Source organism: Macrobrachium rosenbergii, chromosome 1 (genome assembly GCF_040412425.1).
Source record: "Macrobrachium rosenbergii isolate ZJJX-2024 chromosome 1, ASM4041242v1, whole genome shotgun sequence".
NCBI classification, from domain to species: domain Eukaryota; kingdom Metazoa; phylum Arthropoda; class Malacostraca; order Decapoda; family Palaemonidae; genus Macrobrachium; species Macrobrachium rosenbergii.
Window position 1 is genome coordinate 14,963,697 of NC_089741.1, and position 12,624 is coordinate 14,976,320.

General features: G+C 36.5%; 1 protein-coding gene across 2 annotated transcripts in view; it reads left to right on the plus strand.

Moving 5' to 3' along the window:
• Positions 1 to 10,571: 10,571 nt before the first annotated feature.
• Positions 10,572 to 12,624, plus strand: part of LOC136856521 (transmembrane protein adipocyte-associated 1-like) — a 65,356-nt gene continuing 63,303 nt past the window's right edge. Inside the window, exon 1 of one of the 2 annotated variants that reach the window (XM_067080948.1) lies at positions 10,572 to 11,182. In XM_067080948.1, coding sequence (XP_066937049.1) covers positions 10,950 to 11,182 — 233 coding nt within the window. In that variant the 5' untranslated portion in view covers positions 10,572 to 10,949. The remainder of the gene's footprint in view (positions 11,183 to 12,624) is intronic. The other variant, XM_067081708.1, reaches the window with a different exon arrangement.

A 12,624-nucleotide genomic window follows, 5' to 3' on the forward strand; every position in this document is an offset into this window, starting at 1 on the left:
TGAGGGTGCCAAGGGGCTTCAATGAATTAATAATGGCTTAGCACTGCCGACACTCGAGGAGCACAGACATTGACAAGGGATTCAGTGATTACTGGCACTCAAATTAAGTAAATGTTACGAGGAAAAGCGTGACTGAATGGATGTCTTTACAGAGCACATTACCGTAAGGCAGATTTGGTTCCAGCGCAGAAGGCGGTCCGTGGATAACTTGCGATTTCCGAGGGTGAGTTTTCTTCCACGTGGTAGGATGCAAGGGCTTCTACGTAAAGGGCAAGACGATGGGGACTTCACGAAACACCAAGCAAATGGAGTGGGTCATCGGTCCAGCCAGTATTGAAGGAAACACGTGGCTGGCAGGTGGAGTGTACAAAGGGAAAGTATACTTTTAAAGGCCATGTGGTTAGGAGCTAAGGGCATTGTTGGGCCAGGGCATGGCGGTGATTGTGGTGTCGGCCTTACACCATCTTGTCCAGCGCACGTCTGAGACCGAACCTTGGTCTGTTTTTTGCGTTTATCTCCTCTATGGGGCAGAGGGCACATCCAACACATAGGGAGTTGAGTCATGTTCAGCTGATGCCCGCAGGGGGGTTTTGCCTGAAAAGGACAGCCAGACAGATTCACTTGTGCCTTGGAAATCAGAAATTATCTACTTAAAGGGAGTGGCCTACAATGGTTTTAATCCCTTGTAATCTGACCGTGCAAAATATCGATTGGCAGACAAGAAGCAAAAGAAAAGGGAGCAATTTTCTAGCGAAGTCTTGCTGCTCTTAATAATATATATATAATATATATGTATGTATGTATGTATTGTGATTTCTACCACTATGTATCAGTCCTTCATCAATAGCTTGGAAAAAAAGTTGAAACCAGTCAGGACCTACACCACATCTCTTATTTCTTCACCTGTGGTGATGTGATATGTATATATATATATATATATATATATATATATATATATATATATATATATATATATATATATATATATATATATATATATATATATATATGAAAAACATTTAGGATGAATATGTTATATTTTGTTTTTTTTAGCTAAGGAGTTTTCTTGGAGACATTCTGGGCAAAGGTAAATGGAAACAGTGCCTATGTATTTAGCGAGTCAGTGCTGATGAAGGCCTGGCGTCAGTCTGGCTTCTCATGGAGACAAGGGGGCATCGTGCCCTGGGAGATGCGCTGGCTATGCCACCAGAAGTCATCAAGTTCCGGTTAGAGCTTTCATTCATTCGTTTTCATGGGCATGTCATAGAAGGTGTGAATAATTTGATCTGAGCACAGGTTAGACAATTCAGGATTAGATCCCTCTATGCTCAAATCCGCTTTCTTGGAATGGGTTTCAATATCTTTGTTTAGCATGTACTGATTCTTTGCACCGGTTACCATGCTGAATATCTTTTTCCCATTTATTTTTATTTATTGTGTCTCTTTGATTTTTATTGATTTTTTATTTTACCGTGTTTAATTTTGTGCATTTCTTTTAGGGTAGGTAACGTGGGAAAACATCCCAAATTTATTTTTCTCTGAGTCTGTTTTTAAAATTTGTTTTGTCCCTTTGTTTCATCAGATGTATTGAATAGCCTAGAGGTCAATATAAATGGAGGGGAATGTGACTTCTCTTGTTTGACTTATTTTGACTCTTTTGTTGTAAAGACTCAGCTGGTGGACGTTGATAGCACTATGTTATATTACTTACTTGGTTAATTGGGTTAACAGTTCTGGGATGCAGATATTCCCATTTCATTCCTATTTTGATTCGAATCTTCTTGCCATGTTAGACTACTGAATAAATTATATTTTTGTAAACATGTCTTTGCTGTTCGTAAGTTCAGTTAATGATTTGGATAACAAGAGAGAGAGAGAGAGAGAGAGAGAGAGAGAGAGAGAGAGAGAGAGAGAGAGAGAGAGAGAGAGAGAGAGAGAGAGAGAGAGAGAGAGGTAGGGGGGGCGGTTGAGCGAGTGAGCTATGAGAGAGAGAGAGAGAATGTGTTACCCAGTGAGCAGGCCAGCCATCGCTACCATGGTGTCTTGGAGATGTAAGTTGATTATGACACTGATCTTAAAACATGTGGAAGGAGGTTATGACCCAATCTGATCTTGTATAATAGCGCATAATACATACATACATATATACAGTATATACTGCTATTATTTTCTTTTACACCATTATTGCATTTAGAACTTGAAAATATAATATTCCCACAACTTAATGTGTGCTTTGAACATTTCTAACATCAGTGTTGTTAGCAAATGAGTACTTTTAGAGATAGTGGACCTGGCCCTTATGTCCTAGAAGTCAGGGTACTAGTTTTTGAAAAGTGGGAATTTCTTGGGGGATGGGGACACAAAATTGTGAAATACAAAGGACCTTAACCCCGCTAATAGTTCTTATTCATGTTAAAGTTAAAGATGCTTGCTTTCAGCTCTCCACCACCATAAAATGCTCAGGCGAACGTCAGACAGGCTCCCCCAACCCCCAACCACAGACCTCACACTGCGGCAGTAACTGACCGCGAAACAGAGCCTATGATTTTCATCATCCCAGGGAAGGCGCCAACTCCTGACATCTAAGTGGAATGCCAAGACTACTAACCCCTATACCAGCAAGTTAGTTTATGGAATGTTTTCAAACTACTACTGTCGCGATTTTTCCCTCACGACTGGGAAGGTTCTAAGTCCCTGATGGCACGGGACTGGGATGATCAGACCTGAAGGGCTCTACCAACAAACATGGAAGCAAAGGTCCAGCAAGTTCAAGCAGGGTTTTACAATTTTATTTAAAAAAGATAGACTAATTAATTTTAACATACATTAACAAACAAGGACCACGCGGTCGGGTACAAGAGAATGCTGAAAGCTACACAAAACCCCGCTAAAACTCCAAAAAACATGCCTCTAAAAGCTACAATTTTGCACAAAGCTTATTTCCGTACAATCAGGCTACACTTTAAATGAATATTAATTATATCAGGCCCCGGATGGCAAAAATGTGAAGAGATTAATATTGCATACTAAAGGAACCGGCTCTTGACTTTAAAATGAACGATTTGGCTGCGGAGGTGACGACGGGAAGGTGCGTACCTTACCTGAAAGCGATACCCTCGAGAGAGACGCATATCGCCTCTCCGCATGCCTCGTCGTCACCTCGGTTCCCTTTCAAAACTTATACATTGGTTATTTTACTAAAGGAGGTACTCGGATTATATAAAAAGGAGCCTCTCTGACATTCTAGACACTGACAACACAGGCAATTCGCCGGACACAAATAACAACCAAACACATTTACAGAACAAAAGTGAACCACGAACCCAGCCGCCTGCTTATTGCTCCCCCTCACTTATCCTGAATATTATGAAGGATTGTCGAGAAAAAACGGATCCAATTTTTTTCACGACAGCTACCATACAACAGGGTAAGGATATGGTATCCTATGTTAGGTTAAGTTAGGTATGGTTGGTTCAGTTACTTGCTAACGAAACGAACATCAGAAACATTCAAAGAGCACATTTAAGCATAAGAAAATTATATTTTCAAGTTCAAAATGCGATAGGCCTAACAGTTTCAAGTAAAATTCTTCCCCTATTCCCTCGCATATTTGCATAATATTATTATTATATAGTATAATTAAATCATAAAATCACATGCTTTAATTTTCCAATCATTTATGGTATGGAATTATTGAAGTGCAAATAAATAAGATTTTTAATAGTTGTGCCTCAATCATGTCTAGGATTTTTTATTTTCTATTGTCTGCTTACAGTTCTTCAAAGAAAACTTTGAAAGGGGTAACTATAGTTGCGATCTAGACGGTCATGGAGTTTGAAGCTCGGGGATTAAAGCTCACAAAATTGTTTGTAACTTACCTGAAAATTTTTTACCTATAATACTCTACAATATGTTAATTAAGATTGTAAAAAATACTGCTAACTATTTTTTTTCCTGGCCTCGGTTTTTTGCGCCACCGTTAGAAATATAACCTTGGCTTTTCAACAATAAAATGACAAAGCCTATGGTAATACTATAAGGACATTTTCATCAACAGAGACGTCCGATGCTCTATCGTATTTTTTTTTTTTTTCAAAATGCGTAAAAATGTTTTTCTTAGATACTTAACTGAAAATATACAGCTGAAAACCCGAAAATACTTCATTTAGAGGTGGGAAGCAGATTATATATATATATATATATATATATATATATATATATATATATATATATATATATATATATATATATATATATATATATATATATATATATATATATATATATATAAGCAGATTAGATACATATATATATATATATATATATATATATATATATATATACGTTGTATATACATAATTAACATTTTAATGTGTTTTAATTTTTTTACTGATTTTTATGATAACTATTCAGTTTTAGCTGTTTCGTCCCTTTTATTAACTCTTTTATTAATGTATTAATTTTTCAAAGAATTCCATGATAATTAGGTTATAAATCACAAAACTTAGGAAGGAATAAAGAAAGTGTGATTCTCCAGCATACCCCGCCCTTGATTCTACGATTTGTGTACGTGCGCTGAGTCTGCCCCAGTTGTGTGATTATATATATATATATATATATATATATATATATATATATATATATATATATATATATATATATATATATATATATATATATATATATATATATATATATATATATATAAATATATATATATATATATATATATATATATATATATATATATATATATATATATATATATATATATATATATATATATATGTGTGTGTGTGTGTGTGTGTGTATATATATGTGTATATATATATGTATATATATATATATATATATATATATATATATATATATATATATATATATATATATACATATATATATATATATATATATATATATATATATATATATATACATATACATATCGTCCGGACAAATTCTGTACCAGACAATTCAGCAACGGAAGGCTTTTAACTAAACTACTCATTTGAGTAACGAATATAGAATTTAGGCCAAAGTCCAAGCGCTGGGACCTGTCATGGCATTCATCGCTGAAAGGGAAATTGATAGTAAGAAGGCTTTCAACGTATAACAGGAGGAAAACCTCGCAGTTGCACTATAGAACAATTTTTAGAAGGTGGAGAGTCAGATGGAAGAAAAAGAATATGAACGGAGGTACAGTAGAAGAAACGAGAGAGGTTGCAGTGTTACCGTGGTCAATTATTTTTTTAAACTGAACTTTAGTATTAGCTATCAGCCCATGAGATATGGAATGACCACTTTCAAGTTTGTAAATTTGGAAGAATGAAGAAATCGGTCGATAACGAAAACTATGCTTACCATAAACATAAAGAAAATGCTGGGGATTCGAAAATATAGTGGCGTTGTGAAAATCGCTCGACTTCATACAGATGAACATTTTGAAATACTGCAAGTTTTAAGATTTTTTGTTTTAGGATTGTGTTCATTCCGTCAATTTATTTTATTTTATGCGACATCAATTTTATTAGCATTTTAAATTTTCTAAGTATTATAAATTGTCTCCTTTTTTACCACTGATCACTAAACAATAACCATTGAGTGTTTGTGTTTATCTTTTTAGTAATATTAGTGGTACCAAACTGTCCGGTACCAAATTGTCGGTATGAAACTGTCCTATAAAAACCGAATTGTCCTAACCCCATATATATATATATATATATATATATATATATATATATATATATATATATATATATATATATATATATATATATATATATATATATATATATATATATATATAAATGTATGTATTCCTACTACTAGTGTTTGGCTTCAATGAGACAGGAAGGATTAGATTCCAGATTCCTGAATTTACAAAGAACAATTTACCAAGTACAGCACTAACTTCCGAAGATATACAGTGTTATTCATCAGGTACGATGCACTGAGGAGATAACAGCTAACCTCGGGTATTTACGTGCTCCTCCCAGCATTTGTTGTTTTCCTTTTCTAATCCATGGGATGACCTGCCTTTTGACCTTCAACTCCTCCTGCCCTCCCCTGCAGTCTTCGTGATCTCCTTGGTCGTATGCTCAATCCTTCGGTGTTCTGGATTGACCCCTTACTGTCTATCTTTTTGTTTATGTTCTTCTGAAAACTCTGGTATATAATTCCAGAAGTGATCTTGTCCTCAGAATTATTACCTCTGTTGCCTTCCATCTTATTCTTTTAGCACTTGATGAGAGTGTTTTCTAGAGTGTTTTCTACAATCACCCTCGATGTTTAATTCTCACTGTTGCAGGTCTTCGAAAGCTAGTATTTGGTAAATTGGTCTTTGTAAATTAAAGAATCGGGAATGAAAACCCTCCCATCTCAATGAAGTCTGACCCGGGGAGCAGGAATATACAGTATATACACAGTGAAGTTGCGTGGCTGTTTTGTGACATATATACATACATACATATACATACATATATATATATATATATATATATATATATATATATATATATATATATATATATATATATATATATGTGTGTGTGTGTGTGTGTGTGTGTGTGTGTGTGTGTGTGTGTGTGCGTGTGTGTGAAGTGGTCAATAGTGTCAATGTTAGCATGTTGTCCATGGTCAAGAATATAACCCATAATAACTCGAGATGACCTTCAGTAGGCCTGTTGGTCTGTCATCTTCTTGTTATTATTTTCTGTCTCTCAAAGTTGACGTGTTTGCTTTGTTCACTTACAGGTTAATTTACGCATTTTTTTTATTTATACTTGATAAGGCATGATGGAAAATGCGCGTAGGCTTTTGTTTGCATGATTTCAAATATATCACATGTACATAGCTCTGGTTCTCTAGCATTACGTAGTAATAGACAATGAATTTAATAAGTAAATTATTCCACAAATAATACAATATGTCGTCGCATTTTCATATTGTGGTAGCACGCTCCTCTTGGTTGATCTTTGCAGTGAGATATGTATCAGGTATTCACTTGGCTGTAGTGTTTTGTTTTCAGAGGTGAAAAAAGTCACGGGGCAAACTGAAAATGGGAAGGATGACACTTCCGTCAAAGGAAAAATCGTATGTTTGGCTGAATGATTAAGAAGAGTCAAATTAGAGTTTTTTGTTGAGTGTTTTCCCTCACAAAGAGAAAGACAAAGGCCATGTAACTGCCTTTACCACTGTAATTTGCTCGCAAGCTCTTTCACAAGTTTTGGAAACAATATAGTCTAGTGATTAATCTTATCAGGAACTTGTACCTCGCAAGCTGACTAGAGTCTAAACCTAAACCATCCACTGACACAAACCTCTTGGAAATATCTGATAAGATTATGTGATAGCGGACAGAAAAATATAATGTTTTTGCTTCCTGACTAATCAAAATATTACTGAACGACGCACAACATAGACTATTCATTGACAAATGAGATTGGATACAAAAATGATTTTAACACTAATTTTCTGTTTTAATGCATGAGAGATATATTCCTTTGATGCTCTACAAAAAAGTATAGTTTCAGTGTGCAAAAAGACTCGCTTTGTTTTCTAAGATAAAGTGTAAATAACTGGTTCTCTGTTGTTAGTGCACAGCTGTATCTCTATTTTGCTGATATTTCATATAATTTACATTTATACGTTACTTGCTTTTTGTGGCACTTTGAAATACCATTTGAAACGTCTCCTCATTCATCACTTTTTCCAGTGTTTGTACAAATACATCCGAAAATCTACATGATTCCGCTAAAGCCAACATTTCACTGATTGTATTACAGCACAGAGAGCATTTAAGAAAGGGATTGCTGCACACAGTCAGAAAAGTAGCCATCTGAATGCTGTGGGAAAGATGAGAGGATGAATTTAGTAATGTGTACTAAATTTAACGGACGTCAAAAGAAATGCTTGTGTCTGCAAGAAATACACGAAGTAAAAGATTTTTGATACCCGGAATGCATGAGAAGAGCAAAGAAGGGAGAGAGGGAAGTGAAGAGCTATGTTGTGGCAGAAGGGAAGGCTTTGGAAGAGGTTTGAAATTATTGTTGCTTTGGGCACACAATGAACTGAAAGCAGGCAATTAGAGTCCTGAAAGAAAGAAAGAATGATGAAGTAAAAACCTGAATAAACTTAAAACAGAATGCTGAATACTGGCATATAAAAGTATCTCATTAGTAAACGGAGGTTTCGAAGAAGTGTGACTATAGAATACTGACGTTGGTGGAGTCTTGTCAACTGAATTTCCAGTAAATAGTCGGAGGCTTTGTTGTTTTCCCATCTCATTGTTTCTATAACAAATCAAGTAAAAAATGGGCCGAAGTTTCTTCGGAGCAAAAGAGTTTTCTGTACAGCGTATAATCAAGGCCATCGAAAAATAGAGCTATCTTTCGGTGGTCTCGGTATAACGTATGAGCCGCGGCCCATGAAAGTTTAACCACAGCCCAGTGGTGGCCTGTCTTATATCGTTGCCAGTTGCACGATCATGGCTACTTTAACCTTAAATAAAATAAAAACTACTGAGGCTAGAGGGCTGCAATTTGGTATATTTGATGATTGGAGGGTGGGTGATCAACATACCAATTTGCAGCCCTCAAGCCTTAGTAGTTTTTAAGATCTGAGGGCGGACAGGAAAAGTGCGGACGGACAGGCAAAACCCACACAAGTTTTCTTTACAAAAAACTAAAATGACAAGTTCAAAGAGAAGGTTGAGGCGGGGGCAATGATAGAAACGTGACAGACTTAGAATGCTCATATGATGCGGTTTTGATCAGTAAAACACCATCATAATTTCAAATAGAGAGGACAGTGAGGACTGAAGAAGTACTAATTAACGAACATCGAAATATAACGAATCATGTGCTAAATGTAATGGAAAACAGTGGCATCACCAACTGAAAAATGTAGGCTTCATTACGAAATATGGATAGTTTAGAAGTTTTTAACTAACCATGCACTCACAATAATAAGCTACTATAACAGTCTCTATATTAGCCTACCAATGTATTAAGTGAAGAAGTTATAAGGACGAATTTACAAGACAGCAGAATAAAAACTCTAAATATAGGAGACCCTGACCATTCAATTAGTTACCCTAAAAGCTGAAAAGTAAAAAGACGCTAAAGGCCGATCCATTCAAAACATAGTTATGAAACGGAAGAAGAGGCTTTTTAAGAAAATTATATATAGGACTTTCCATGAGAACTAAGTGAGGGACGACATGTTGGCCTTCAAAAATAAACAAAGATGTAGATGACGATGATGTCCGCGGTACTATATTATGACAGAATTTGCGGCCAGCCAATATCATCTCTCTTTTTTTCTCTTATTTACTTCAGATGTTTAGAATATGTTCTCGCGTTTCAATATTTCTTCTTCAGCTGATTTAGTATTTAAGAAATCAGTCTTACTCCATGGTTGTTCTCTATGTTGTGAGTATCCTCGGCGTGTCCTTATTTTTTTATGGCATGATTTGTTTACTTGTAACGTTTGCTCCCCGGTAGATTTCTCCGTTGGATCACAATCCTTTAACCACGTTTCGGATATAGGATGCACAAATTATTATGCATATATTTGTCCCGCTAAGGTACCATCTTTTTTTTTGGAGGGCGGGGGGAGCGGTTGTAACTTTACGGCTCTTTACCCTTTTTGTCTCTGTTACCCTATGGCACGAAAGCAGGCTAAGATTACCCCCAAATCTACAGTATACCGCCACAAGGCTCACGCACATAAATGTATTGTTGGAGCTAGAAGGAACAATTAAAAGGCATCAATACCTAGCGCTTTCGTGTATTTTAAGATGTAAAGTTCTGTCCATATCATGTTTGATTTTAGCGTTGTTACTATCCTTCTTCAAGTCCTTTTTATCTTCGACCCTAACTTTTAGATAGTGGTTCTCGTCTTTTTTTGTCTACATTCTTTGAAATTCACCCAATCTTCATCTTTCCTGACGTTTGTTATCTTAGTGTTCTTTACCATCAAATATAAATTTTCTTTTTCCCCTGTTTTCATTAATCTTGTGTTTTTACAGTTGGCGGTTAAGTCAGACGACGTCTTGACCTCATCACTGGATCACTAAGCTTATGACGGTCTATCCTCCGATTCATCGTTATTCCCCACATGCACATTGCATTAGTGTCATGCTCGCCCACTTTCTTTCATGTGCAGCTCGCACGCGTAAGATCCCGTGGTGATACAAGGTCAGCTCAATATAACAACTTCCACATTTACAATGTTCAAGGATGAAGCAACAACCGAGATATTTTGTATTCCAAGCTGGCTTCGTTATGAAATCCTTCATGCGTTGCAAGTTGTTAAATTCAAGAAAGTGAACAAGTATTTTACACATGTAACATACATGTATGTATATGTATGTATGTATGTAGTATATATATATATATATATATATATATATATATATATATATATATATATATATATATATATATATATATATATATATATATATACATATATATACATATATGCATACACACATAAACGTCACGTTTTGGGAGTGGGTGCATTTACATACGAGTTACGTGAAGAGACTTTTGGCATTCATGACATTCAGTAACGTTGCCTATTCCCCAATAGATTACAGCACTCCTGTCAGACTTCTCATTTCTAAACATTGGTGTGATTGTATAAGTATCTGACCCAAATAGAGATCTGGAGGCCATTTTCTAGAAAAAGAATCGCATTCGGCAAGGGAACAGGTTTACAGACGGTCTGGGGCATCCGATCTCTTATACGCGAGGCAGGCTCTGACGCTTATAGTAGTTGTTTCTTTACAGTAATGTGTATATGTTTGTGTTTATCTCTCCTGAGCAGAGCGACTACTCAAGGTCCTTTCTAGATATCGTTTCCATTTTGTTAGTGACAGCACAGGACCCGAGTTTCTAGACAGGTGTTTGAAAATGTAGAGATGTGTTAAATAGCCAAGTGAAATGAAAGATATGGCGGAGAGGGTTGCAGCCACGACCAACCCTAGTGTTGAGGCATTAACTGGACCCGTTCTGTTTTCTTCTGTAGCGCCTCCAGTCATCAATTTAACGACCACAGGAGGACCACCTACCTCAACTACAGCTGTCCCGGATAACAGCTCCACCACGGAAGTATCCCCTACGGAGGAAGATGGCTTTTGCAAGCTTGTATTGTACATGGAGATTGCAGACTCAAGGTTTGTACGGGAGCTTTCGGGCTCCCCCCCCCCCACGCTTTCTCCACCACACTTGACTTTGACGGGAAAACAAGATGTTGTTTTGTCAAAACAAATGAGACTAATGTTCTGACTTGTGGTCTTGTGATGTAGACTATTCTGCTGTGGTTTTTCTCCCATGGTGTCCCGGGAGTATAGTAAATGTAGGAGAGAGAGAGAGAGAGTAAATTTATGCTAGCCTACGATACTTTCAATTAATTTCTCGTCCCAGGCATCAACCATTGACTAGACTGGCCAAATAGCCGAGCTGGTATTATTTTACTTTAAACCATTTTTGCATTTTGGACTTTAAAATATCATTATCCTATGCTTTTATGTTTTGAACTTTTCTGATATTTGTTTCGTTTGCAAATGAGTAGGCTATGTTTGGACAGTGGACCCCACCCATTTATCCTACAGCTCTGGAGACCTTAGTGGGAAAGCAGTTTTTTTTATTTTGTATGGAGAAGAACACAAAATGAGTGAAATTCAAAGACTCTAATCTCATTTGATAGTTCTCATTCAAGTAAAGCTATACTTAGGTCGCTCAGCCTGATTCCCGCAAGTCATCGACTGGGATAGGTTCCTTATACATAAATAGACATGAACTTTCCCATAATGCCAGGTCATGACCTAACCAGATCGTACCTACCTAACCTAGTTTAAGGCAACGTGACCTTACCTGGCCAGGGAGCTGACTCAAAAAGATGGTAACCTCTCCTAGTGGGTGACTAGTGGGAATCAGGGCTGCATAAGTAAAGTTTGGTAGATCTAAGTAGTACCTCCGCGGCAGCGATTTCCTTCTAACTTGACTTTTTCTACAGTTTTTTTGGTTGCTAATTATGGATTTACCTTATATTTTTGTTGCAAGAATGTAATTAACCTGTAATTAACCCCTGAAGTCCATTCAACAAGGGGTTTCCACATGTGATTTTCACAAGACAGAGCACTGGTACATCAGTTTGGAATGGTTCATATCCCGTCCGGCAAGTGCAATAACTTGTTAACGTATGGGTAGCGTCCCCCCCCCCCCCGGGCCAGTACTAAACACGGCGAAGGGACATTCCATTTGGCTGACAACAAACAAATGCACTGCCAGTATCAGAAGCCCTAAAAGTGTAGAAAAAAACATTTTTTAAGGTAAAAAAAGGCATAGCGCCAATACTTAGAATTACCTAAAGTTTTACCATCATTCAGACTGAGGTAAGTTAATGGAATGTTTTCAAACAAATAGGCTATCATGCACTGCGGTAAGGACCGGGTACCCTGTGTTAGGTTAGGTGAGATTGGTTAGGTCATTTTGGAATTAAAGAAATGTTAGAAATGTTCAGAGTGCATGTTAAAACATGGGAAGTTGGTATTTTTTTAAAGTCCAAACTGCAGTAATGGTTTAAAGTAAAATTTTACTGCCTTGGCTATGGTCC